Source organism: Notothenia rossii (assembly GCF_949606895.1).
Source record: "Notothenia rossii genome assembly, chromosome: 5".
Classification (NCBI taxonomy): Eukaryota; Metazoa; Chordata; class Actinopteri; order Perciformes; family Nototheniidae; genus Notothenia; species Notothenia rossii.
This window is the reverse complement of record NC_136903.1, coordinates 42,034,923-42,059,459: the sequence shown is the minus strand read 5'-3', so window position 1 is coordinate 42,059,459 and position 24,537 is coordinate 42,034,923. Positions and strand designations below refer to the sequence as shown.

General features: G+C 44.6%; 1 protein-coding gene across 1 annotated transcript in view; it reads left to right on the top strand.

Annotated features, from left to right (window-relative positions):
- The window catches only part of slc12a3 (solute carrier family 12 member 3), a 98,308-nt gene extending 73,986 nt beyond the window's left edge, over nt 1–24,322 (top strand). Inside the window, exons 14-26 of the mRNA XM_079680484.1 lie at nt 488–643; nt 744–843; nt 2,932–3,043; nt 3,740–3,877; nt 17,012–17,118; nt 18,000–18,082; nt 18,271–18,431; nt 20,694–20,790; nt 20,996–21,107; nt 21,536–21,622; nt 22,000–22,135; nt 22,396–22,463; nt 22,680–24,322. Coding sequence (XP_079536610.1) covers nt 488–643; nt 744–843; nt 2,932–3,043; nt 3,740–3,877; nt 17,012–17,118; nt 18,000–18,082; nt 18,271–18,431; nt 20,694–20,790; nt 20,996–21,107; nt 21,536–21,622; nt 22,000–22,135; nt 22,396–22,463; nt 22,680–22,821 — 1,499 coding nt within the window. The 3' untranslated portion in view covers nt 22,822–24,322. The remainder of the gene's footprint in view (nt 1–487; nt 644–743; nt 844–2,931; nt 3,044–3,739; nt 3,878–17,011; nt 17,119–17,999; nt 18,083–18,270; nt 18,432–20,693; nt 20,791–20,995; nt 21,108–21,535; nt 21,623–21,999; nt 22,136–22,395; nt 22,464–22,679) is intronic.
- The last annotated feature ends 215 nt before the right edge of the window (nt 24,323–24,537 follow it).

The following is a 24,537-nucleotide window of genomic DNA, read 5'->3' as shown; positions in this document are numbered from 1 at the left end:
AGGCTCACTCCCGTGACATTTTAAAGATTTTCTGAACAATGCAGAAAGCCACATTCATGTCCACATGGCGCTAACTACTACAATTTCCATCCAAAGACTCTAATTTTCTTACCTGCTCTCGCCAGACTTCATATCACGTTCTCATTGCAAACACACTGTAGCAATACTGACACCTATTTGCAATCATTTGATATGTATAAACAACATTGCTGGCAATAAACAATATTACTTGCTAAACTCTTAACTAAAATGTAAAATGTCTTCCCCCTGACACAAAGAAAATGCAACAATAGCCTATTATTTTACACTATTCAATTATCACCACTAACATATCCTGCATAACATGACTGTTTATGCCACATACACATATGAATGATTGTATTTATTAAATACAACTATAACAAATAAATAAAGTGGAATTGCAGCTGAAATTAAGGGGGAAAAGTAACACTGTGGTGTCTATGTTGCAAAAAATGTGTGTGTACAGGTTGGCGTCCGTCCTTCAGGTTCTACAGTAAGTGGCTGTCTCTGCTGGCCTCTGTGTGTTGTCTGGTCATCATGTTCCTGCTCAGCTGGTGGGCGGCCCTCATTGCCTTTGGCATCGTCATTGTGCTTTTGGGATACACACTCTACAAGAAGCCTGGTAAGTTCATTCATATAAAGTGGGGTAAACCATAAACAGTCAGATGTCATTAGCCTGCCGCTTCTCCTCCACCCTCACTCTGCTGCCCCCCTCTGTGCAGCCGTAAACTGGGGCTCCTCGGTGCAGGCCGGCTCCTACAACATGGCTCTCACCCAGTGTGTGGCCCTCAACCAGGTGGGGGACCATGTCAAGAACTACAGGTCGGTGACAGGATCCTATAGTTCCTTTCTCTACATTTAGAAGAGGAATGTTTATTTTGTTGCTTTTTGGAATTTGTGTTGGGATTAAATCTCAACTAAGTAACTTGTTAATGTTCCACTATCTGGTGTTCATCGACAAAATATTGCTTGGTCAAGGATGTCGCTCACCGTAGTTCCGGCATAGTGTGAGGAATAGCTGGCTGTACAATACAAACATCCATTTAACTGGCTAAGAAGATCACTTTATGCTGCGTTTCCATTACAGTTTAGTAGCTGGGGTAGTAACTATAGTAACGCAGTGAAGGCGGAGCCGTGACGTCATCTTCAATGTGAAACACAAAACCAACACCAGCCGTTAGCTGTTAGCCCTCAGAGCTCACAGCTCCTCATATCTGTTCGGAAACTAGACAAAAGTTAAACAAGTACAAACCACAGACTGTCTGTGTCATGGAGAATACAGTCGCTGCTTTATTTATGTCTGTATAGGCCGTTGTTGTGAGTGTGGACGGTCGGAGCATATCAGGGTCGCCAACTTTGGGTTCCTGGCTGGAGTGAGATTTTGATATCATGGGTTTGATTACACATATGCGCACTAAATGACTGCTATCGTGTCAGTAGCGGGACCTTAGCATATAAGATATATATACAATATATACAAATACACAATATTGGACACAGACTATAAAGGGCACAACGTTTCATTCACTAATGAAAGTCAAACACATGTTTGTTTCCACTGTTTTATTGTGTGCATAGGCCTGTCGCGATAAGCAATTAATTGACTTATCGTACAATAAATAAAAATGAACTCCATAACTTTTCTCACCTCGATACATTTACATTTACATGAGGATGTGACTAGCAGTTTGAAAGTATGTATTTGAACTATTATTATATATTATCATTCTGTCAGTGGTCTAAAATAGTCATACAACGGTGCCGACAATATTATCATTTATCGCAATAATTTCCGGGAAAATGTATCCAACAAAATTAATTATCGTGAGAGGCCTATACATGAAAAACACACACAAACAAATCTACAGACTTACTCCAAACTGCCAAATATATTAATTAACACACTCTCACTCTCATATACTCTTTGACTCTATTTTGGCCTAGTAGAACAATAAGTAGCAGACTTTTACTTTTTATCATTTCTATTGGATCTTAGATCTGTGCTTGCGCAACACGGGTCGGGGATTGGCCAACCGGCTCCCACTGCTCTGCTGTCTGTTAACGTTGTTAAGAGTGGTGGGGGCGAGGAGGGAGCGGATCGACAGCTTGAGCAGCTGTCAACTCAACATTGTAAATAACCAAACAAAAACGATCGCCGGTTCATCTTGTTTTTGGCGTGAGAATAGTTTGGGCAGCGTGAGACCGTGAGATTGAGAGTGAAAACGTGTGTCACACGCCAGATGCGTGAGAATTGGCAACCCTGGCATATACTGTGTTAGCTTAGCTGATCTCCATTCAGAAAACACACATTTTAAAAGGTTGTTCTCCTGCCGTCTGTCTGCAGACTTGTCAAAGCATTAATTCATGGTTTTTACTAACCGGTATCAGTATGTTGTTACTTCGGCATCATTTTGAAACGTGTATTACAATTAAATCACGGTAAAATATGTTTTAGTTGCCAGCAATTCTCTCACTAGTTTAGCATACCAACGGTTGTTGGCCCTGAAAGAACCTCGATTTTGGAGAGCCAGAAAACTGTGAAAAAGTATCCGCTAGCCGGAACTACGCCTAGTGGAAATGCAACCAAAAACGGGCCGAGCACGGCACGCTTAAACCGCGCTGTTGTTGAAGTGCGCCATAAGTGTGGTTAGTGAGCTTAAAAGGTGCTTGCAGGTGTATTTTGTAACTGCCTGCTAGCAATAACTACATATTAACCCGTACATACATAGGTGGTATCTATCTTCACATATTACTCTTCGACTGCAAAATCAAGTTTACTGCTAAGCTGCTAAAAAGTAAAAAACCTCTCTTTATCAGTCAAGTGAAAGACAACAATGATAAATGATAGAATTAATGCAATTTCTAAGAGATGAATGAAAGTGTACATGTGACTGTTATTCTTGGCTGTAGGCCGCAGTGTCTGGTGCTGACCGGTCCTCCCAGCAGGAGACCAGCTCTGGTGGACCTGGTCTCCTGTTTCACAAAGAGCCTCAGTCTCATGATGTGTGCCAGTGTGGAGACTGTGAGTCCACCCCATCACACACACACACACACACACACACACACACACACACGCACACACACACACACACACACACACACACACACACACACACACACACACACACACACACACACACACACACACACACACACACACACACACACACACACACACACACACACACACACACACACACACACACACACACACACACACCTCAGTGAACATTACATATTGATGATGTAAAAACACAAGAACAATATGTTTTTAAATACATGTTTATGAAATTATACTTAAGTAAAAGTACTCATTGCAGAACAAAAATCACATTTGAGAAATTGGAACTGTTAAATGTTTTTTACACAGAACAATACTTAAACAATTTGTAAGATTACTGCCAATTTTCTGTCAACCAAGTCACTTTTGTAGGTGTACTTAAGTATAATGTTGGAATGTTAACTCTAAATAAAAACATCATATTTGTATAATTCTCTTGTGTGTTAAAATCTGAATCTTTAAAGTAACCAGTAACTTAAGCTGTAAAATCAATGTAGTGAAGTTAAAGTACAATATTTCCAATTGTATGGTATTGGATTAGAAGTATTAAGTAGCACAGAGAGAAAATAGTAAAGCACTTGAGTGCGTGTACGTAGTTATCTCCCACCACTGTCATACAGTCGATCCAATCATTTTCCATGTGACCCTGTCCCTCAGGCTGGTCCCTCCCCATCAGAACTGGAAGATGCGAGCTGTGAAGGTCATGTGACCTGGTTGAACCAACGTAAGGTCCAGTCATTCTACAGAGGTGTGGCGGCTGCAGATCTACGGTCAGGAGTTAACATTCTGCTGCAGGTGGGATTTCACCTCATCTGTTATATTCTAAAGAACTGTCTCCATCTACTGAACTGTGTCGGCCCACTCATGGTGGCGTGGTAAAGTCAAAAAATTATTTTCAGAACAAAACACAGTAGTAGTGTTAATTTCGCCAGCTATTTTTTTATTTAGTTTTAGTCTTACTCCTTTGTTAAATGTCCTTTTTAGTTTTAGTCATATTTAGTCACCTTCATCCTGAACTTGCTATCCCCTGATTCGAAGTCCAGCACACTATCCATTGAGCCACAGCCTCCCCACCTATGCCAGAGCCAGCGGCCCACCGTAGGCAGCAGCCCACCAACGGCAGCGGCCCACCGGGAAAAGTCCTGAATCTCCCGATGGCAAATCCGAGCCTGCTCACACACACACAGCTGAAACCAAAATCATTTACAGACATATGTAAAAATCTCTAATAGACACATGTGAAACATGTTTGTGTCCCCCCACTTTACAAATAGTGTTTATTATTATTTTTTAACGCAAGCAGTCATCGCCACGGAGGAGCACAGAGCCTCTGTTACCGAGCGAGAGAGAGAAAAAGAACTAGAGAGAGAGAGAGAGAGATTGTTCTTTTTTTCACAAAGCAAATAACCAAACAGACACATTGACACACATTGTCAGTTCAGACAACGACTGAAAATAAGATCCTCATTCTCCAAAGAACACAAAGCATTTTTAAGGCACCACATGGCCTCAAATTCTCCCACATTGTTTGTTAAGCAAAAGTAACTGTAGTCCGCTTTCAGTCTTGCTTTAACCATCCGCTTGAAAATCGAAACTGCATCGGTATCCAATGATTCCGCAACTTTATTCCTCCTGCCGAGGTAAATGGCCATTTTAGCCTGCCCCAACACAAAATTCAAAAGCGGACTTTTGCACTTTTGCTACTGGCTGTACCTACACCCCAAAATGAACATTGTCTTAGAAAAAACCACATTAAACAAAATCAACATCTGAGTGAGTAACTGAAAAAGACAAAGGAGTTGACCACATTCCGTAAAAAAATGAAAAATGGTTTTCCATCTGTTCACAAAAAGGACAGGCGTCAGACACTGTAGGGTTGATAACTGAAACAAACACATTTACAGCTACCGCAGCGTGGAGAACCCTCCACTGGAGGTCCCCACCCCACTTAGTCAGCGGACGCTTGTAGAGCGCTCTCCACTCAGGCCTCTGAGCCTCCGTCAGGCCCATGTGGGCTCTCCACCGGGTGTCCACTCGCTCCTGGAGTCTGCTCTGATTCAGCACCTTTGTCACCAAATAATAAAATGTTTTGTTGGACATGGAGCTAAACTTAAAATCAGTAACATTGTCCAACTTTAACAAAAATCAGTAGTCCAACTTTAACAAAAAACCCTCACAACTGAGATCAGGAAAACATTGCATCTCTGGAAAAGAGTCATTGTCATTTGGAGATTTCAGTCCGTTACAGTGAGCAGCAATCAGCGCCAGCTCTAACTGGCTGAGCTGCTGTTGCTGTTTCCAGCTCTGCAGCAGGAGGCTGACCACCCGGACTGACCTGAAGCTCAGACGTGAGGCCAGGCCCGCAGCGTTGTCCGGACGAGGGACACACACCTCCAGCACCTGGCCCAGCGTGAAGATCCTCTCCTCACAGAGTCTCTGTTGTAGAGAAGGTCCTACTCCACACACAAACCGAGATCCACGGACCACCGGCTCTCTGAGGAGCCAGAACAGTGAGCCACAGCACTCTGGTCTCTCTTTTCTGAGTAGTCCCCTCACCTTGAAGAGACCTCCATAGAAACCCAAGAGATTGTTCAGGCGTAATCCTTTCAGGTCCATTAGGAACAGCGACTCAGCCAGACCCAGCCCACCACAGCGCTCCAATAAGGCCCGAGCTACGGGTCTCCAGACCAGGTCAGCAGGCCCAGTCAGGAACCTCTGGATGAACCGGAGCCTGAAAGCAGCCCCTCTGCTCTCCAGGTGAACCAGGCCATGTTCCCCCTCCTCCTTTGGCAGGAACAGGACGCTCTGAGGGACCCAGTGCATGCGGTCCCAGAAGAAGTCCACCATGAGAGCCTGCACCTTGAACAGCAGGTCAGTGCATGCCGGGTCGGTGCATGCCAGCCGGTGAGCCAGCATGGAGGAAACAAGGTTGTTTAAAATAAGGACACGCCCTTTAAAAGAAAGTTTGGCAAGGATCCACTTCCACTTCTTTAACCGGCCTTCCACTTTCTCTATAAGCCCGTCCCAGTTTTTCAAACAAAACGTGTCATCACCAAGATAAATACCCAGGTACTTTAACCCTGCCCTTTTCCAACCAAGGCCCCCAGGTAACAACAAGCTGTCAATACTGCCCTCTCCTACTGCTAAGGCCTCACTTTTCCCCCAGTTGACTCGAGCAGATGAGATTTTGCAAAAATTGCTCAGTTTCAGTTAAAACATTGATGTCATCTTGTTTTTTAACAAAGACCATTATGTCATCCGCATACGCAGACAATTTAAAAACATCCCTACAGCCAGAAAAAGAGAAACCCTGTAACTTTGACCTTAACCGGTGTAAAAAGGGCTCTATGGCCAGGGAGTAGAGCATCCCGGACAAAGAGCAGCCCTGTCGGACTCCTCTCTGAGCTTCAAAAGGAGCACACAAACTACCGTTTATCTTCAGTACACTCTCAATGTCCCTGTACAAGACCTGGATCTTGGCTATGAGACCAGAGCTGAACCCAAAAGCTTCCAGCGTCTGCCACAAGTACTGGTGTTGAACTCGGTCAAAAGCCTTTTCTTGGTCTAGAGCAGTGCTTCTCAAAGTGTGGTCCGCGGACCACTGGTGATCCGTGAGTGCCCCCTAGTGGTCCGTGAGTATATTGGTAACATTTCACATTTTAAATTAATTAATTAAAGTTTTACGCACTCTCGCGGGAATATCGAGGTTAAGTTTCACTTCCGATTGCATGATATAGCCCAGCGCAACACCTTCATCACACATTGTCACACCCCCAGGTTTATGTCACGGGTTTTAGTGTTGTCTGTCTAGTTTTGGGTGTTTGCGGTCATGTTTTTCCTCCTGGGTTATTGTCTGGTCCTTTTCCCTGTGTTTTTTTATGTCTGCCGTTAGTTCCCTGGTGTGTCTAATTCCCTGATTGTTTTCACCTGTCACTCCTCGTGTGTCTCCTGTGCCCATCAGTGTAAGCCCCGCCCCTGATTGTTCCCATCTGTGCCTTGTTACCCTGTGTTTAAATTCCCCTGTCTCCCAGTGTTCAGTGTAAGTTCGTCTTGTCTGTTGTCACGTAAGGTCTATGCTCTTGGAACTCTTTGGTTTTTGATTCCTCACTGCGTGAGCGTTTGTTTGTTTGTTTGATGTTTTGGAAAATAAAGTATCCAACAAATACTTTACCTCTGTCTCCCGGTTCTTGCATTTGGGTTCTACATACTACTTACCTGAGATCGTAACAGAACGAACTGACCAAAAATGGACCCAGCAGTCCTTTTGATGCTACAGGCGCAACGTCTTTGATACTCTCTGGAGTATATTTTTTATACGTGGAAAGGCGCCTCATCTAGACGGGGTAGAGAGGCTGCGTTGAAGGAGGCACGTCAGGAGATTGCTCGCAAGCCGTGGCTCTGGAGCTTGTTGCCCGAGTGGCTTAGGATTTTTTCACGTAGCCCTGAGAGCCAGTCCTCATTTTCTGACCCTTTCTTGGGGTCTGATCTGGCGTTTGGAGGTCCACGAAGCCTAAAAAAAACTCCTAAGAGACGCAAGGCCAATATTCCGCGCCCAACAGCCATGGTTCCGGCTCCAGCGCCGGACCCAGCAGCCATGGTTCCGTGCTCCAGTACCATCCCACATAGCCATGGTACCTTGCTCCAATACCATCCCACACAGCCATGAGCCCGTGTTCCGGTTCCTTGCCCAGCAGTCATGGTTCCGGCTCCAGTGCCGGCCCCAGCAGCCATGGTCCCTGTTCCAGAACCGGCCCACAAGGCCATGGATCCGTGCACCAGTACCGGCCCACGCATCCATGCTTCCATACTCCATTACCTGGCTTACACAGCCAGGGTCCAGGCTTCCGCTCCGCGCCCAGCAGCCATGGTTCCGGCTCCATTGCCGGCCCCAGCAGCCACGGTCCATGCTTCAGCTCCGGACCTTACAGCCATGTTTCCGGCTCCAGAACCGGACCATACAGCCATGTTTCCGGCTCCAGTGCCGGCCCCAGCAGTCATGTTTCCAGCTCCAGAACCGGACCTTACAGCCATGTTTCCGGCTCCAGAACCGGACCTTACAGCCATGGTCCCGGCTCCAGTGCCGGCCCCAGCAATCATGTTTCCGGCTCCAGAACCGGACCTTACAGCCATGTTTCCGGCTCCAGAACCGGACCTTACAGCCATGGTTCTGGCTTCAGTACCGGCCCCAGTACCCATGGTTCTGACTCCAGTTTCGGCTCCAGGACTGGCTTACCGGCCAACGCCAGCTCCCCGAGTCCTGTCGGTGTACCGACCAACGCCAGCTCCCCGAGTCCTGTCGGCGTACCGACCAACGCCGGCTCCCCGAGTCCTGTCAGCATACCGGCCGACTCCAGCTCCTCGTCTCCAGTTGGCTGTTCAGCCGACGCCAGCTCCCCGAGTCCTGTAGACATACCGGCCGACCCCAGCACCTCGTACCCTGTTGGCTGTTCAGCCAACGCCAGCTCCCCGAGTCCTGTCGGCGTTCCAGCCGACTCCAGCCCCTCGTGTTCTGTTGGCGAACCAACCGTCTCAAGTACCCTCTCAAGTCACCTCTCGAGTCCCCATCCAAGACACTTCTCAAGTATCCTCTCGAGTTCCCTCTCAAGTCACCTCTCAAGTCAACTCTCAAGTTACCTCTCGAGATCCCTCTCAAGTCACCTCTCGAGTCTCCTCTCGAGTTCCCTCTCAAATCTCTTCTCGAGTCCCCTCTCGAGTCACCTCTCGAGTTCCCTCTCGAGTTCCCTCTCGAGTCACCTCTCCAGTTCCCTCTCAAGTCACCTCTCCAGTCTCCTCTCGAGTCACCTCTCGAGTCCCCTCTCAAGTCTCTTCTCAATTCCCCTCTCGAGTCACCACTCGAGTTCCCATTCAAGTCCCCTCTCGAGTCACCTCTCAAGTCCCCTCTCGAGTCACCTCTCGAGTTCCCTATCGAGTTTCCTCTCAAGTCTCCGTTCAAGTTCCCGCTCAAGATCCCTCTCAAGCCATCTCTCAAGTCAACTCTCAAGTTTCCTCTCGAGTCTCCACTCAAGTCCCTACTCTTGTGCCGTTGGAGGTTCCGCTGGGGGTCCTGCCAACCTTATGTCTTGTAACGTTGGAGGCCCCGCCGACTACTCTTCTGCCGGGGGTCCTGCCAACCCTATGTCCTGTGCCATTGGAGGCCCCGCCGACTACTCCTCTGCCGGGGGTCCTGCCAACCTTATGTCTTGTGCCGTTGGAGGCCCCGCCGACTACTCTTCTGCCGGGGGTCTTGCCAACCTTATGTCTTGTGCCGTTGGAGGCCCCGCCGACTACTCTTCTGCCGGGGGTCCTGCCAACTCTATGTCCTGTGCCGTTGGAGGCCCCGCCGACTACTCTCCTGCCGGGGGTCCTGCCAGCCCTATGTCCTGTGCCACTGGAGGACCCGCCGACTACTCTTCTGCCCATCCATGGTCTTTGCCTTGCCCCCGGGCTGTCCGCCCGAGACCCGTCCTCCGGACCCCCTCCACCCACCCTGCTGGACTTTTTTGTTTGGGACGTCTGGGATCCGTCCCTTGAGGGGGGGGGGGTTCTGTCACACCCCCAGGTTTATGTCACAGGTTTTAGTGTTGTCTGTCTAGGTTTGGGTGTTTGCTGTCATGTTTTTCCTACTGGGTTATTGTCTGGTCCTTTTCCTTGTGTTTTTCATGTCTGTCGTTCCCTGGTGTGTCTAATTCCCTGATTGTTTTCACCTGTCACTCCTCGTGTGTCTCCTGTGCCATCAGTGTCAGCCCCGCCCCTGATTGTTCAAACCTGTGCCTTGTTACCCTCTGTTTAAATTCCCCTGTCTCCCAGTGTTAAGTGTCAGTTTGTCTTGTCTGTTGTCACGTAAGGTCAATGCTCTTGGAACTCTTTGGTTTTTGATTCCTCACTGCGTGAGCGTTTTCTTTTTGTTTGATGTTTTGGAAAATAAAGTATCCAACAAATACTTTACCTCTGTCTCCCGGGTCTTTCATTTGGGTCGTAAAAGACATGTTGCCACTTGTTTGTACCATTTTCAGGCGATTTGTAATCTGTTCTAGAAAAACGATGTGTTTTTTTATATTTGTGGAGTTAGGTGGTCCGCGAGTGTTTTTTTATTGGTTAAGTGTTCCTTGGTATGAAAACGTTTGAGAAACACTGGTCTAGAGAAATCAGACCAAGCTCACAGCCCAATGAACCGGAGAGGTCCAAAACATCTCGAATTAGAGTCACGTTGTCAGTTATCAACCTGCTGGGTACACAGTATGTCTGGTCTACGTGAATGACATGCTCCATCACTTTTCTCAGCCTCGTCGCTAACACTTTGGAAAGCAGCTTGTAGTCGGTACAGAGTAGAGACACAGGACGCCAGTTCTTAATCTCCTGCAGGTCTCCTTTTTTAGGGAGGAGAGTGAGCACAGCTCTCCTGCAACTCAGAGGCAACCTCCCGTTACTTAGACTGTCTCTGAGCACACTCAGCAGGTCGTCACCTATAAATGGCCAGAAAGCCATATAGAAGTCTGCAGGCAGGCCGTCTATGCCAGGAGCCTTCCCACTCTGCACGCTCTGCAGGGCCTCCTGCAGCTCCTTGGCAGAGAGCTCCGCCTCCAGCTCAGCATGGTCCTCCTCAGGGACGTTAGGAAGGCCCTCATAGAACGGCTGCGCCACCTCTGGCTTGGCCTGGAACTCTGTTTTGTAGAGCTCTTTGTAGAACTCCACAGCACACTGACGAATGTCGGCGGACTCCTGAAGCAGCCGCCCAGCATTGGATCGCAGGGAGTGCATCAGCCTCCTCTGACCATTCTTACGCTCGAGACCAAAGAAAAAGTGAGAGGGAGAATCCATCTTCACGATGTTCTGAAACCGGGATCTGACCAGAGCACCCTGAGCAGAAAACCCCAGCAGGTCAGACAGAGCTGAGTTTTTACTTTTGAAAACTTGAACATGTTCTCGCTCTCCTGTGGAGTCTGCCAATCCCTGCAGCTCCACCACTTCTCTCTCCAGAGCTCTCAGAGATCCAGCCATGTCCTTTGTGACATTGAAAGTGTACTGCAGGCAAAGCTGCTTGATCTTCACTTTACCTACATCCCACCACTACTGAAGAGAATTGTACTCACTCTTAGATAAACGGTAGTTTTCCCAAAATAATTAAAAAACATTTTTTAAATGGTTGTCGGCCAGCAGAGAAGCATTAAAGTGCCAATACGCACTATTACACTTAACATGATTAATAAAAACTGAGACTTGTACGAGGGAATGGTCAGAGATTCCCACTGAACTGATGGAGCAGCTTCTGCTTACATTAATGTGATGTTTAAAAACATAGACAAGATCCAGCCTAGTTAGAGACAACAGGTTATCCCTAGAGTGCACCCACGTGTACTGCCGCTGGCCCGGGTGGAAGTGCCTCCAAACATCACACAGCTCAAAGCTTTCTGTTAATCTTATTAAGGCACTCTTCGAGGCAGCATGCGGTTCCTGGTGATTCCTATCCAGCACAGGGTTCTCTGTGAAGTTGAAGTCACCCCCCAGGAACAGATACTCCTCACTATCACAGGTGCTAAGAGTGTGTTTCAGTTTCTCAAAAAACAAAAGCCTCTCTCGCCCACACCGGGAGCATAAATATTTATAAAACATATTTTAACTTTTTCAAATTCAGCATTTATTTTGAACAAGTGTCCTGGGATGACCTCATCGACCGTACAGGAGAAGGGTGTAAAGCCCCTCGCAAAGAGAATGGCAATCCCTCCACTATTGCTGCGCTTATGGCTGAAGAAGCCCTCCCCCCCACATTCCCTCCTCCAGTCACTCTCGTTCTCAGCAGTACTGTGAGTTTCCTGGAGAAACGTCACATTTAAACTCTTGTTTCCTAATAAAGTAAATAAAGATGCTCTCTTAGCATCCCCTCGAGCACCGTTAATGTTTAAAGAGCCTAGCTTTATGTAACTCCTAACAAAATCAAAAACCTGGCTGAAGAAAAATAAAAGAGAAAAGATCAAAACAAGATGTACTCATTCATCATTCTTTGCATTTTCCTCTCTAATCCTCTGAAGTATCTTCTTTAACCGAGCCTTCTCTGGGCCTCTGAAGAAAGGTTCCCCTAAGGCTTCTTTGCGCCGCATGAGAACCCAGAATTGTGAAAGATTTGCAAATCAGTAAAAAAGTTATCTAATTTCACCCCCCTGAGACCCTCCACCCCTTAGTTTCCGCCAGAAAGGATCTGATCCTCTGGAAAGAGTACTCCTCTCCCTTTGCTACCTCAACGATGTCAAAGAAGGACTCACTGTCCTCTGAGTCCTCTGAGACTCCCTCTGGCTGAGAGGAGGAACACAGCGACTCCTTCTTTGACACCTTCCCTTTTTGAGCCACACTTCCTTTGCTCACTTGTTCGTTTTTCCTTTTAACAGGTAACCTTAATAAATCGTCATCCATTGCCACATCCTCCAGAACAGACTCAGCCACTCTGGCTGCAGTGTGCTCACTATCTGCTTTCTGTGTGACCTGAGTGTCTGTGTGTGTGTGATACTGTGTGTACCGGCTGCCTGTGTGCTTTCTACGCGTGAAACCGTTGGCTCTGCCACGGACCGACTGATCGGCGGTTCCACCACCAGCGTTTCCGCCGCGGGCGAGGGCCCAGCCGTCCACAAAGTAACCGGCAGCGGCTCCGCAGCTGGCGCGGACCCCATCACCGGCGGCCCGGCCGTGGACAAGCCAACCGGTAGCGGCTCCGCCGCGGCTACCATTGGGCCGGCTGCGAGCATGGACACCACGGGCGCGTCACCCGCCCTCTCCGGGCACGCGCGGACCAGGTGTCCTGCCGCTCCACAACCATAACATCTCAAAATGTCAGACGTAACATGGAAAGTATACACAAAATCATAAATGTTAAACTTGAGAGCCAGATTAAGTTCCCCTTCATCCTTCTTCAGGACCATAAGCACCTGTCCCTAAAAGACACAACGTGCTTGAGGTGCGGGGATTTACAGCCCAGGGGGATCAACTTAATGGGAGACGCAAGCTGCCCGTGTCGAGCCAGCTCTCTCTCCAGCAACTCGTTTCTCAGAAACGGGGGTACATTAGAGACAGGGGCGGAATGGCCATTGGGAATACCGGGAGTTTCCCCGGTGGGCCGGTGCTGTGTGTGGGCCGGAAGGCCAAAAATAAAATAAAATAAAAAAAAACATTTAAAATCTTTTTTTTTTTGCCTAAATCCTACCGGCCCATATTTGTAATTGTTCCGGCCACTCCCTTTTTTTTTTTTTGCTTACCTAAATCCTACCGGCCCACATTAGTAAGTGTTCCGGCCCAGCCCAGCCAAGCCCAGCCCAGCCGTTTTGATAGGCTACCTTTGTTCTATCTATCAGTTTCAATTTCACACATCAGGCCCGTAGCAGCTGTCACTGCGCAGTGAACGATCAGGAGTGAGTGACTGAGAGACCTAGCTGGCAGTTGCTTACAGATGGCAGTTGCTTACAGATGGATAAGCAAGCTCCAAAGCGTAAAGGCGCTTTTGTATAGTTTGTATATACAGTATTGTAGCGAGCCATGGGTTCAGAGGGAGGGGCTTGCATAGGGGAGGGGGTTGGCAGGGAAAAGGGGTTCAGGGGGAGTGGCTGTACGGCTGTACCCGTAGGATAGAAAAGGGGGAAGTGACGTCTGACTCAGAGGTCGCGCGGCTGTGGAGAAGAACGTGTTGCCCAAATTCTGTAACTGAGTTTAGGCTAGTTAGCTAGCAGGTTTATTGGTTTGGGTGCAGTCACTTTTGCCTCCACTTGCTGTTCAAATAAATGTTGAAAGAAAAAGTAAATCTGTTTACAGTTCTGTTTTATATGGGTGTTGAAGAAGGAGAATTGGGAGGGATGAAACCCTCTTTAATGGTCACACATGCAGAGCACACAGCACACACAGTGAAATGTGTTCTCTAATTTTAACCCATCCTAGTACCAGGAGTCTAGTACTAGGAGCAGTGCGCAGCTATTGTACAGCGGCCGGGGAGCAATGGGAGTGAGGGGGGAAAGGGGATGTCCGGTGCCTTGCTCAAGGGCACCACGGCAGGGCAGGAGGTGAACTGGGACCTCTCCAAGTAGAAGTCCACACTCCAAATGTAGGTCTGGTCGGGGACTTGAACCGGCGACCCTACGGCTCACAGTCCAAGCCCTTACTGACTGCCATAGATTTAGTCCCTAATTTTGCTCTAAAAGTGCACCAGATTGATGCATTTAACTTCAACATTTACAAAAAAAAATTCCCGGGGGAGCTTTCCCCCGGCCCCCCCTAGAGGAGGTGAGGTCCACCACCTGCCCACACCCCCTGTTTAATGGTCTCACCCACATTGAGGATGCTTCCTACGCCCATGTTTTATTCCATGTGTCAAGTCAGGCAAATTTAGTCAAAATGCTATTGCATCAATGGTCTGTTAACATTAAAATCACCAAATATATTCTGTAACTGTTTTGCTCTAGGCAACTCAAGGGGTCAGGTAATGTGATTACTATATGAATAATGGTCCAAAATAACATAAAATGCATCGGGTTTTTTGTTAAGTAACATACTTTCGTCGCCGGGCCAGCCGATACATGCCGCGCATTAAGTGGGCCTGTCTGTCAATTAATCCCCGGGCTAATTTTTCCCCCCAGTCCGCCCCTGATTAGAGATGATGACTTTTTTAGCTGGAGTGACAAGGGGTAGCACGGGTAACAGCGTCCCTTTAATCACTAGCCCGCTGGTTAGCTTTCTCCGTGCAGTCTAAAAAAATAACCACTGCACTATTCATGCGGGAGGCAGATTTGACTCTGCCATATCCCACCACAGCCCCCACAGCCAGACCACACTCCTCCACCGACACACCGACAGGTGGAGAGAGCTTGATGGTGTGTCAGCTTCTCTAACCCATTGCAGCTGCCACGGAACGCCATGCCGGGCCGCTAGACAAACAATTCACCAGTGCAACCAAACAACACCACCAAAAAACACCAAAGTCGGTGAAGTGATGCACAAAGACATAAACTATCACCCAGAGAATTGTTAACAATGGTTTGAAAAGTTGTAAACTTTAAAAGATCGCTCCCCGCTATACACCGGTCCACTCACAATCAGATAGAGAGAGAGAGAGAGAGAGCACACCTTTATCTATTTAATAGAGCCTATTGTAAGAAATGTAGTAAGAAATCATTCCAGTGTGTACTATACAGTGTTTCCCCTATATACAAATAGTGGCGGCGCAGCGCCGCTGCTGAAATATGCGCGCCGCTGCTAGGGGGCGCCAGCCAGGTACCCAAAAAAAATAATAATAATAATAAGTGGCGACCCTTTTTCATTTTTGATTGTTTGTTATGTGGATTTGTAGTATTTGTGTTACTGTATGTTCAATAAAGGTGTATTTTTGCAAATGTTGAGACATTGCCACAGTATGTACTAGGCAGGGCCGATTTTTGGCATATGGCACAGGCGGTCGCCTAGGGCGCCAGATCTGGGGGGTGCTGCGCTGGGAGCTCTGGGAGGGAAAAAACATTTTTGACCGTTGGCGCTCATCCAAATGTTCGGCCTTGATGTAACAACATTCATAATTAAGTAAATGTAACACCCTTTTCACCCCGGTTACACTTTTCATTTGCTCTGTACGATGGGCGCTGTAAGTGATGAAAGTGGGGGATGTTGGCTTATCAGGCGCCCGCAGCTCATGAATACATTTGAAGCCATTTTGACGTATATTACCTATGTCAATACGTTTCTGTTTATGTAGTGTATTTGCCTTTTGTAGAGATTTTTCATTTATTCTTTACATTTAAAAAAATCTCACTTAGGGCAGCAAATTGGCTAGCACCGGCCCTGGTACTAGGCCTCAAGAGCCTTTCTTGTGCTGACACATAGAAACAAATTGGCGGGGCGCACACACTAAAAAATTCCACGCGGTCCGCGCTCACATTATGCTGGGCCCACGTGCCTTAGCACCACTGCTATGACTCCATCCTAGGGGAAACACTGCTATAGGACAGTAAAAAAAAAAAAACAGTTTGAAAGGAGAGTGATTAGTAAAATATGCATAAATAAAAAGAAAGAATGCTAACTAGGTAACATAAGATAAGAATAAACCAGTTTAAATGATTTGTTATTGGTTGTGATCATATTCTAAAGATGTTTGGATTATTGAAAAGTATACAGCTCCCTTTCATCTGATTGTTGAGAGCTGTTTCCATAAATTCATGTTCTGCTCAAAGTGCACCAGATTGATGCATTTCACTTCAACATTTAAAAAAGGTCCACCCCCAAATAAAGCAGGTTAAAATAATTAAATTGCACACATGTTATTTTAGTAAACACTGCAAACGGGTCCCACAGACCCAAACAGCACACAAAGGTTAAAGGTAAGCATATAATAATGTTAAAATGTGCTAAATATATACACTGCAAAAACAAAGAGGAGTAAAACTCACGACTTGTTTTATTTTATGAAAGTAGCGCTCATCCTAAAAAAGGTTGTTGACTCCTGCCCTAGATTATGTTCATCCATAGTACACACCCACTATTCAACAAAATGCTAGTTTTGGAACACATTTTCAGTGTGTTTAATAAAAATGTGGTGATGATTAATGGGTTTTGTGTTCATTTAAGAGCAGTTAAAACAGACCGGTCCAATTTGAGCGGGAGCACAAAGGGGGAGAAATGAACACGACAGCAGGGTTAACAATTAAAAACAAAAACACAATGTTTATGTATGTTTTGAGTGTGTGAGGACCCCAGGAAGAATAGCCAATGCTCATGCTAGTGCTAATGGGGATCCTAATAAAGACATAAAGACATAAAGTCTGAACATGTAGCATTGTCTTCTTTTCATTTGTTGCTGACGTTAGTTAAACATAACTGGTTAATCTCTCAGAGGGCCTGAGAGGTTGAACATGCTTTGTGAAAGAGACCTTTTTTGTATCTCTTCTTCTCTTGTTGCTGTCTGTCCACCAGGGGGCAGGTCTGGGTCGTATCAAGCCCAACGTTCTGCTGATGGGCTTCAAGAAAGATTGGCAGAGTGACACACCTCAGGCTGCAGACAACTACATAGGAATACTGCAGTGAGTCCAGCGAGGATCCATTCACCTTTTTCTGTGTGCTAGTATGGCCGTAAGGGTATTTAATCCACGGCAAGTTCCAACACTAGTTTTACTAGTGTAAGCCAAAATGCTCATTAGTTAACTAGTAGGAGTGCCTTTTGACTTTACTTGTTGACAAGTTTTTCACACTTTCTTGAAGTAGTCAGCTAGCTTAGGCCAAAATGTTAATTAGTTAACAAGCATTATCCAATGATTCATCAGTGATTTTGGATCTATCTAGTCAACTAGTGCAAATAATGTATGCCAATAGTTAACGTGTCTGCTTATGTTCTGCTTCATTTTTTACTAGTTGACATGTCAGAGCTTTTACAGCTCGCTAGTTAACTTGACTGTTAGTATCACTCACTCCAGAGGTCCGGAGGGCCACTAGTTCATGAACAAGCTGACTAGTTGGGACTTTGGTGCTACTAGTGCAGCTCCTGGCGGCTTATGTAGGAACTAGTCAGACAAAAGTGCCACTTGTTGCTGTAAAAGAGTGACTTGTAGAACAACAACAACAACAACAAGTAAAACAGAGTGCCAATCTAATGTGACCAAATGTCTAATAAGTGGTCAACAAATAGCTAACTTATGTACGCTGCCATCTGATATCAAGAATATGGAATAAATACTCAAACGGCTTGCCATAATGCTTGTGTGTGTGTGTGTGTGTGTGTGTGTGTGTGTGTGTGTGTGTGTGTGTGTGTGTGTGTGTGTGTGTGTGTGTGTGTGTGTGTGTGTGTGTGTGTGTGTGTGTGTGTGTGTGTGTGTGTGTGTGTGTGTGTGTGTGTGTGTGTTTGTGTGTGTGTACCTCTGAACAATGAATCATATTTTTTGTAATAAAGCTTTTCTGTGTGTTTCAGTGATGCCTTCGACCTGCAGTACGGAGTGTGTATCCTGAGATTGAGGGAGGGGTTGGATGTCTCTCACACAGCTCAGTCACATAGTGAGAGCCTGGTTTCTCACTCAGGGGGGGAGCACAATGACAGTAAACTCATGAATGACCTCCGACTGCTGCTGCTGCTGCTGCTGCTACACTCGTGTTAACTAATGTCCACATCCATCTATTATCATTATCATTTACAAACTTTATATTAACAATATACATAACAAGTGACACTGTTTTTATTTCAGTTAATCCAGGCTTTGATGAAGGACACGAGAGTATACCTGTCCCTTCCCGGATTGAGACAAGAACTTCATGTTTGTATATCCATTATCATATCTTCTGGAGGTATATAGGATTGTGGGGAGAGAATGGAATGGGTAAAGGCGGGAAAAGGATGCATTCTGAAGTCAGGGGGGGTTCCGTCCAGATGTGATTACAGGCCCCAGTAACAAGAATCATCCATTGGATAGTTTTGCATACGATTTAACAGAAAGACTTGAAGTGTGAAGGAAGGGAAGGATAAAGGGATGGGGAAAGGATGAGGTAGGAGAGAGAGTGGATGAATGGAAAGGAAACAGAGGGTGTGTCTAGACTTTAGAGAAGTTTAAAGGACGATGAGAGAAGTGTTTAAGGCCTGAAGTTAACTAATACATTTATTTTAGTAGAAAGATCAACTCTAAAAAGACATGTTGTTTGATTGAAGTTCCGGATGTTTAAGATAAGATAAGAAGATAAGAATTACTTTATTTATTCCAATTTGGGAAATTTTTGCGTTGCAGCAGCATAAAAAGACAAGGCATTGTACATTAGAGAAATTAAAAGACTATAAATAAACAATCCAAAATGTAAACATCTCAAATAGAAATAAAATAGCATTAAAAAAGTAGAAAATATACAGGTTGAAATACAAATTTACGTTAAGAATATAAAAAGCAGGACGTTATATATACATTAAGTGTGTAAGGAATGGAATATTAACTTGAAAATGCATTTCCTGCTGAAAATGCATGCGAATGCTGTAAGCCGAGAACATTTGTTGCTGAACTTGGCGGAAGAGGCAGAAAAAGCTGAATATTTTAATCGCTGAATGGTGTCTGTAGCTGTATTTAGCTACATGCACCAAGTAGGCCTAAGTGTGTTGCAGAACTTAAGTGGAAAATGCTGAAAAGTGCAATTATTTGGATTCAAATTGTTAAAGCTCAAATGCATTGCACTGACTGTTAGAAAACTTGCTTTTTGTGTACTTTCGGGTCAATAATGTGGCTCTTTTGGCAGTTTATCTGAAGGTGTAAGGCTGGTGCTATGAGTAAAGATGAGGCTGAATTTACAATGGGCCTTAATGGAGACATGTTGAAAAGTCTTTGTCTTTTCGTGCCCTCAAGGGGCATTTTGTTGAATTTTTTTGATTTTGATTTTTCAACCTAAGAGAGGTTTCCCTATGTTTTTCATGAAAAATGATGTCCTAAGAGTGTAGGGTTTGGGAGTTATGGCAGGTTTAAAAAAAATGTTTAAGGCGAATTTCAGGCTCTCTTAATTTTGTTGTGAGATCAAAGCCTGTTAAGTGTTGAGGACTGCTCCGTGAATGTAAAAGATTAAAAGAATGGTGTCCGATTTAGTTAAGCGCAGTGTCAGAGGTGGGAGAAGTACTCAGATCTTGTACTAGAGTAAAAGTAGAAGTACTCAGATATTGTACTTGAGTAAAAGTAGAAGTACTCAGATCTTGAACTTGAATAAAAGTAGAAGTACTCAGATGTTGTACTTGAATAAAAGTAGAAGTACTCAGGTCTTATACTTGAGTAAAAGCAGAAGTATCCAGATCTTGTACTTGAGTAAAAGTAGAAGTACCTGATTGTATAAATACTCTGTTACAAGTAAAAGTCCTGCATTCAAAATGTTCCTCAAGTAAAAGTACAAAAGTATTATCATCAAAATATAGTTAAAGTAGCGACAGTAAAAGTAGTCATTGTGCAGATTGGACCATTTCAGAATAATAGACATGATATGTTTTATAATGATTGATCATTAAAGTGTTCTCAAAGCTGGTAAAGGTGCAGCTAGTTTGAAGCTTGTGGATTTACTCCAGGTGGAACTAATTTAAGAGTTGATTATATTTCACATCATTAATCCAAATCTGTAAAGTAACTATTAAATACATGTAGTGGAGTAAAACTAAATTATTGACCTCTCAATTGTAGTGGAGAAGAAGTACAAATTAGCAAAAAATGGAAATACTCAAGTTAAGAGTATTCCAGTCCCTCAAAATTACCAAGTACTTAAGTATAGTACTTGAGTAAATGTACTTAGTTACTTTACACCACTGCCCAGTGTTGACTTGACTAATTACCATTAAGTCTGTTAAAGTACAAATGTGGGACGGAAGTTTTGAGTTATGAGATCAGGCGTTAGGGGGAGCACCCCGGTTTGTCTGTCGTAGAGAATTAACAGACAAACTGTCTGAATGTGCTGGTTATAAATGTGCTTGGAAGGTGATTTTTGAGTTGGGTTGGGTCCTGCTCACGAACCTAAGTTAGTTAGTTTAAGTTTAAGTAAGTTAGTTAGAATAGAACATGTTTAACATTTGTGAACTTAAAAACCTGCTAATTCAATTAGCCGATTTCATTATAATGTAAACAATTACTTTCGGTTGTACATTCAAAATTGTTTGCAGCTTCTGAATTCATTGAACCAGGACCTCAGTAGTACAGTGTTCCAGAAAAAACAAGGGAAGAAGACCATCGATGTGTACTGGCTGTTTGATGACGGAGGTATGAACATCTATCCATCCATCACATCTTCTTCTTACGTCAAGAATATTATCACAGGTTGTACGTGTGTGTATGTGTGTGTGTGTGTGTGTGTGTGTGTGTGTGTGTGTGTGTGTGTGTGTGTGTGTGTGTGTGTGTGTGTGTGTGTGTGTGTGTGTGTGTGTGTGTGTGTGTGTGTGTGTGTGTGTGTGTGTGTGTGAACCAGGTCTGACCCTGCTTCTGCCCTACCTGCTGACTCGGAGGAAGCGCTGGGCCAGATGTAAGGTCCGAGTGTTTGTGGGGGGGGAGACAGAGCAGAAGGATGAGCAGAAAGAGAAGTAAGTACTTTGATTGAATTGTGCCTTCTAGATGTAAACAGCTGATGATGAGCGCTATGACGACTGAAAGCCCCAGACAGTGACAGTGAGTGAGTTAACAGATATATGAGAAGTAAAGCAGAGGTCAAGCAAGCAAAATAATATACTATACTGACAGTACATATGATAAGGCATAATCATTAATACCTCCAGCTAATTAAAACCAGCAAAACTTATTTTGTGGCAACTAAGGAGACAGAAACAAGGTGTTTAAACAACTCACATATACTCCACTGAAACAGTTGACATGGCATCATTTTCCAAAAAATACCTGTTTACACATTCAGCAGAGCCGTGATAGGAGAAATGTTAGTCGTGATTTCAAGACCACTGCAGGGGTTTACAAATGAGAAAACCTAATTGTACATACATTTACATTCTCTTCTCAGGGTGTTGGCACTGATCAAGAAATTCCGCCTTGGTTTCCATGACGTTGAAGTGCTTCCTGACATCTACCAAAAACCCCAGCTGGGAAAGTAAGGCTGCCACAAGTTGAGAGAATGAAGCAAGCAAAGCACCGACAACAGGGAAGAGATCTGCCTTGTGCGATTTGAAATGTGATGATTCATGTTGAGCTGGGTTAACCATCTTTGAAAAAGCAAAAATTCCATGGGGAAAAGATGTATAGATACTGTAGAGTTAATGATGGATCAGATCCTAAATGTTATAACACCCAAGGCCTTTATGTTCACCAGCTCTTATAAATTGTCCATATTTCACAAAACAAAAACATTGAAATTGCCAGGAAAAGTGTTTAAAAGACATAGTTAAAAGGAAGGAATTAATTCAGACTTGTTTTTACTGTAGAACTGTCTGCAGTTAATCATGTTCCTGGTTTGTCTGTGTGCTTCAGTGTTCATCAGTTTGAGAATATGGTGGGTCGCTTCAAGATTGAAACTAATCCCAAACAGGACTCTGATTGTGATCTACCAAGACAGGAGGAGCTGTTGATGATCACTGACCAGGATCTGGAGAGGAACAGGGCCAAGGTTTGACACACACACACACACACACACACACACACACACACACACACACACACACACACACACACACACACACACACACACACACACACACACACACACACACACACACACACACACACACACACACACACACACACACACACACACACACACACACACACACACACACACACACACACACACACACACACACTCCAAACATTACAAACGTTTCCCCCCGTCTTTTTCTTTAAATGTTGTACTCTCTCTGCGTGATCCAGTCTCTTCGTCAGATTCGTCTAAATGAGGTTCTGCAGGATTACTCCAGAGAAGCTTCTCTGATTGTTATGTGAGTAGGGTCATTTTTATTTGTAGTCCATGAGAGTTCTTCTTTATTACAAAGAAGACAATGCAGAGTTACTACATGGCTATTGATTCTTAGCCTGCCAGCATATCCAGGCCCAGTATAATCATTTTGTCTTTAAGTATTTACTTATACATTTTTTATTTCATTATAAGTAACAAACTGTTCAAGTTATTAATTTGAACTAATTATTACTGACAGCACCATGCCAGTGGGGAGGAAAGGGGTGTGTCCAAACACTCTCTACCTGGCCTGGCTGGACTTCCTGTCTCGAGATCTGAGAGCTCCCATCCTATTGGTCAGAGGAAACCAGGAAAACGTCCTCACCTACTACTGCCAATAAATGTCTCCATGAGAACAGTATACAGCTCTGGAAAACAATAAGAGACCACTGCAGCATTATCAGTTTCTCTGGTTGTACATATAGGTATGTGTTTGAGTAGAATTAACTTTTTTTTTTATTATTCTATAAACTACTAACAACATTTTTCTGTTTTGGAATTCAACAGTCACTGAAATGGACTAGCTGCAGAGATTAAGACTTAAGAAACATTTGGAGTGGTCTCTTCATTTTTTCAAGAGCTGTAGATACTGAACCTCAAAGTATAACTCTTTAACATTGTGACAATTTCAGATTAATGTATAGATTTAGACATGTCGATGCCTTGATGACTAAAGATGATAATCTAATCCTTATATTAATTAATGATTCCTTTAATCACCATGTTCTGGACACTTAAACCTGTTGATGATGCACACATTAAAGAAAACATTTAAACTGAAGCCATATTGATGGTTTTTTGATAGAAAAAAACGGTTTTATTGAAGTGCTGTAATTTGTATGACACTTATTTGCCAAACCACTTTGATTAGATTTTCAGCAGTATTTTTATTTTCACATCCGAAGCCTCAAATAACTAATAAAGATGATGGTGTGTTCTTTGGCTAGGATAACTGGATATTGGTTGAGATCCTGTGCAAGTCAATGTATGGCTCGGCTGATGTAACATCACTCATACAACATCAATAGATTACAAAGAGGCTACTGTAGTTGCTTTTACAAAGCGTGTAGGCTACTGGTGCATGCATACCATTGGGACAGAGGGCTTTTTTGAAGGGAAATATAGCAACTGCTGAAGCACCCCCCAGGATAGCCATAGCACCCCCTAAGCACCCCCAATAAATGTATGTCTTTTTATGTGTGTGAAATTCATAATTTGAAAAAGGATTTATTCGAAAATAATATGCTACCGTACACTACAAGTAGCCTACTTCTGGGTCTCTGTGTTTCATTCAAGCTCTGCTCTGTGTGTGTGTGTGTGTGGCACGAGCCATTTTGTGTGCGTGCGCGAGCAAGCGTGCGCCGGTACCGAAGATCGTTGTGGTTAGCATCTGGTGCTAGCTACGCTAACGGATATTAGCATACCTGCCAACTCTACCGATTTGGGCGGTAGTCTACCGCTTTTGACATGTTTTGACCGCCTACTGATTTAGCTTGCTTTCCCTACCTAATTATAAAAAATAAAAATGAAACTCCAGACACTGGACTCGACTTTTAGCGGAAACCGATTGCAGCGTGTCTGTGATCCCATACAAACAGTCCTCTGTGTTTCTGAAAGAGAAACAGCATGCAGAGGAAGGGCAGCGTTACCCCCGGGACTGCACAGTCAAGCCAGCCTGCCGCACTGCGTCCCCGGGACTGATAATAATCAGTCATCACTCCCAAATGAGTTTAGGAAGCAGAGACGAGGCATTTGAGTCCTGCAGGGTTTCCCCGTTAATATCAGTGTCTCGAAAACACATGTTGGCGACTGAAAGAATCCAGTGTTTGGTCTTTTCCTGAAGCATCCTTCACCTACAGTGTCTCAACTGAAAGAGGACCACAAACACACACAAAATATAATACAATTTTGAGATTTTTGGGATATTTATCTCCCATTCTTTCACTTTTTCTGACATTTTCAGCACAAAACATGTCGTTAATAGTGATGGGTCGTTCGCGAACGATTCGTTCTTTCTGAACAAATCTTTGAAGTGAATGAGATGAACTGATTCCTCC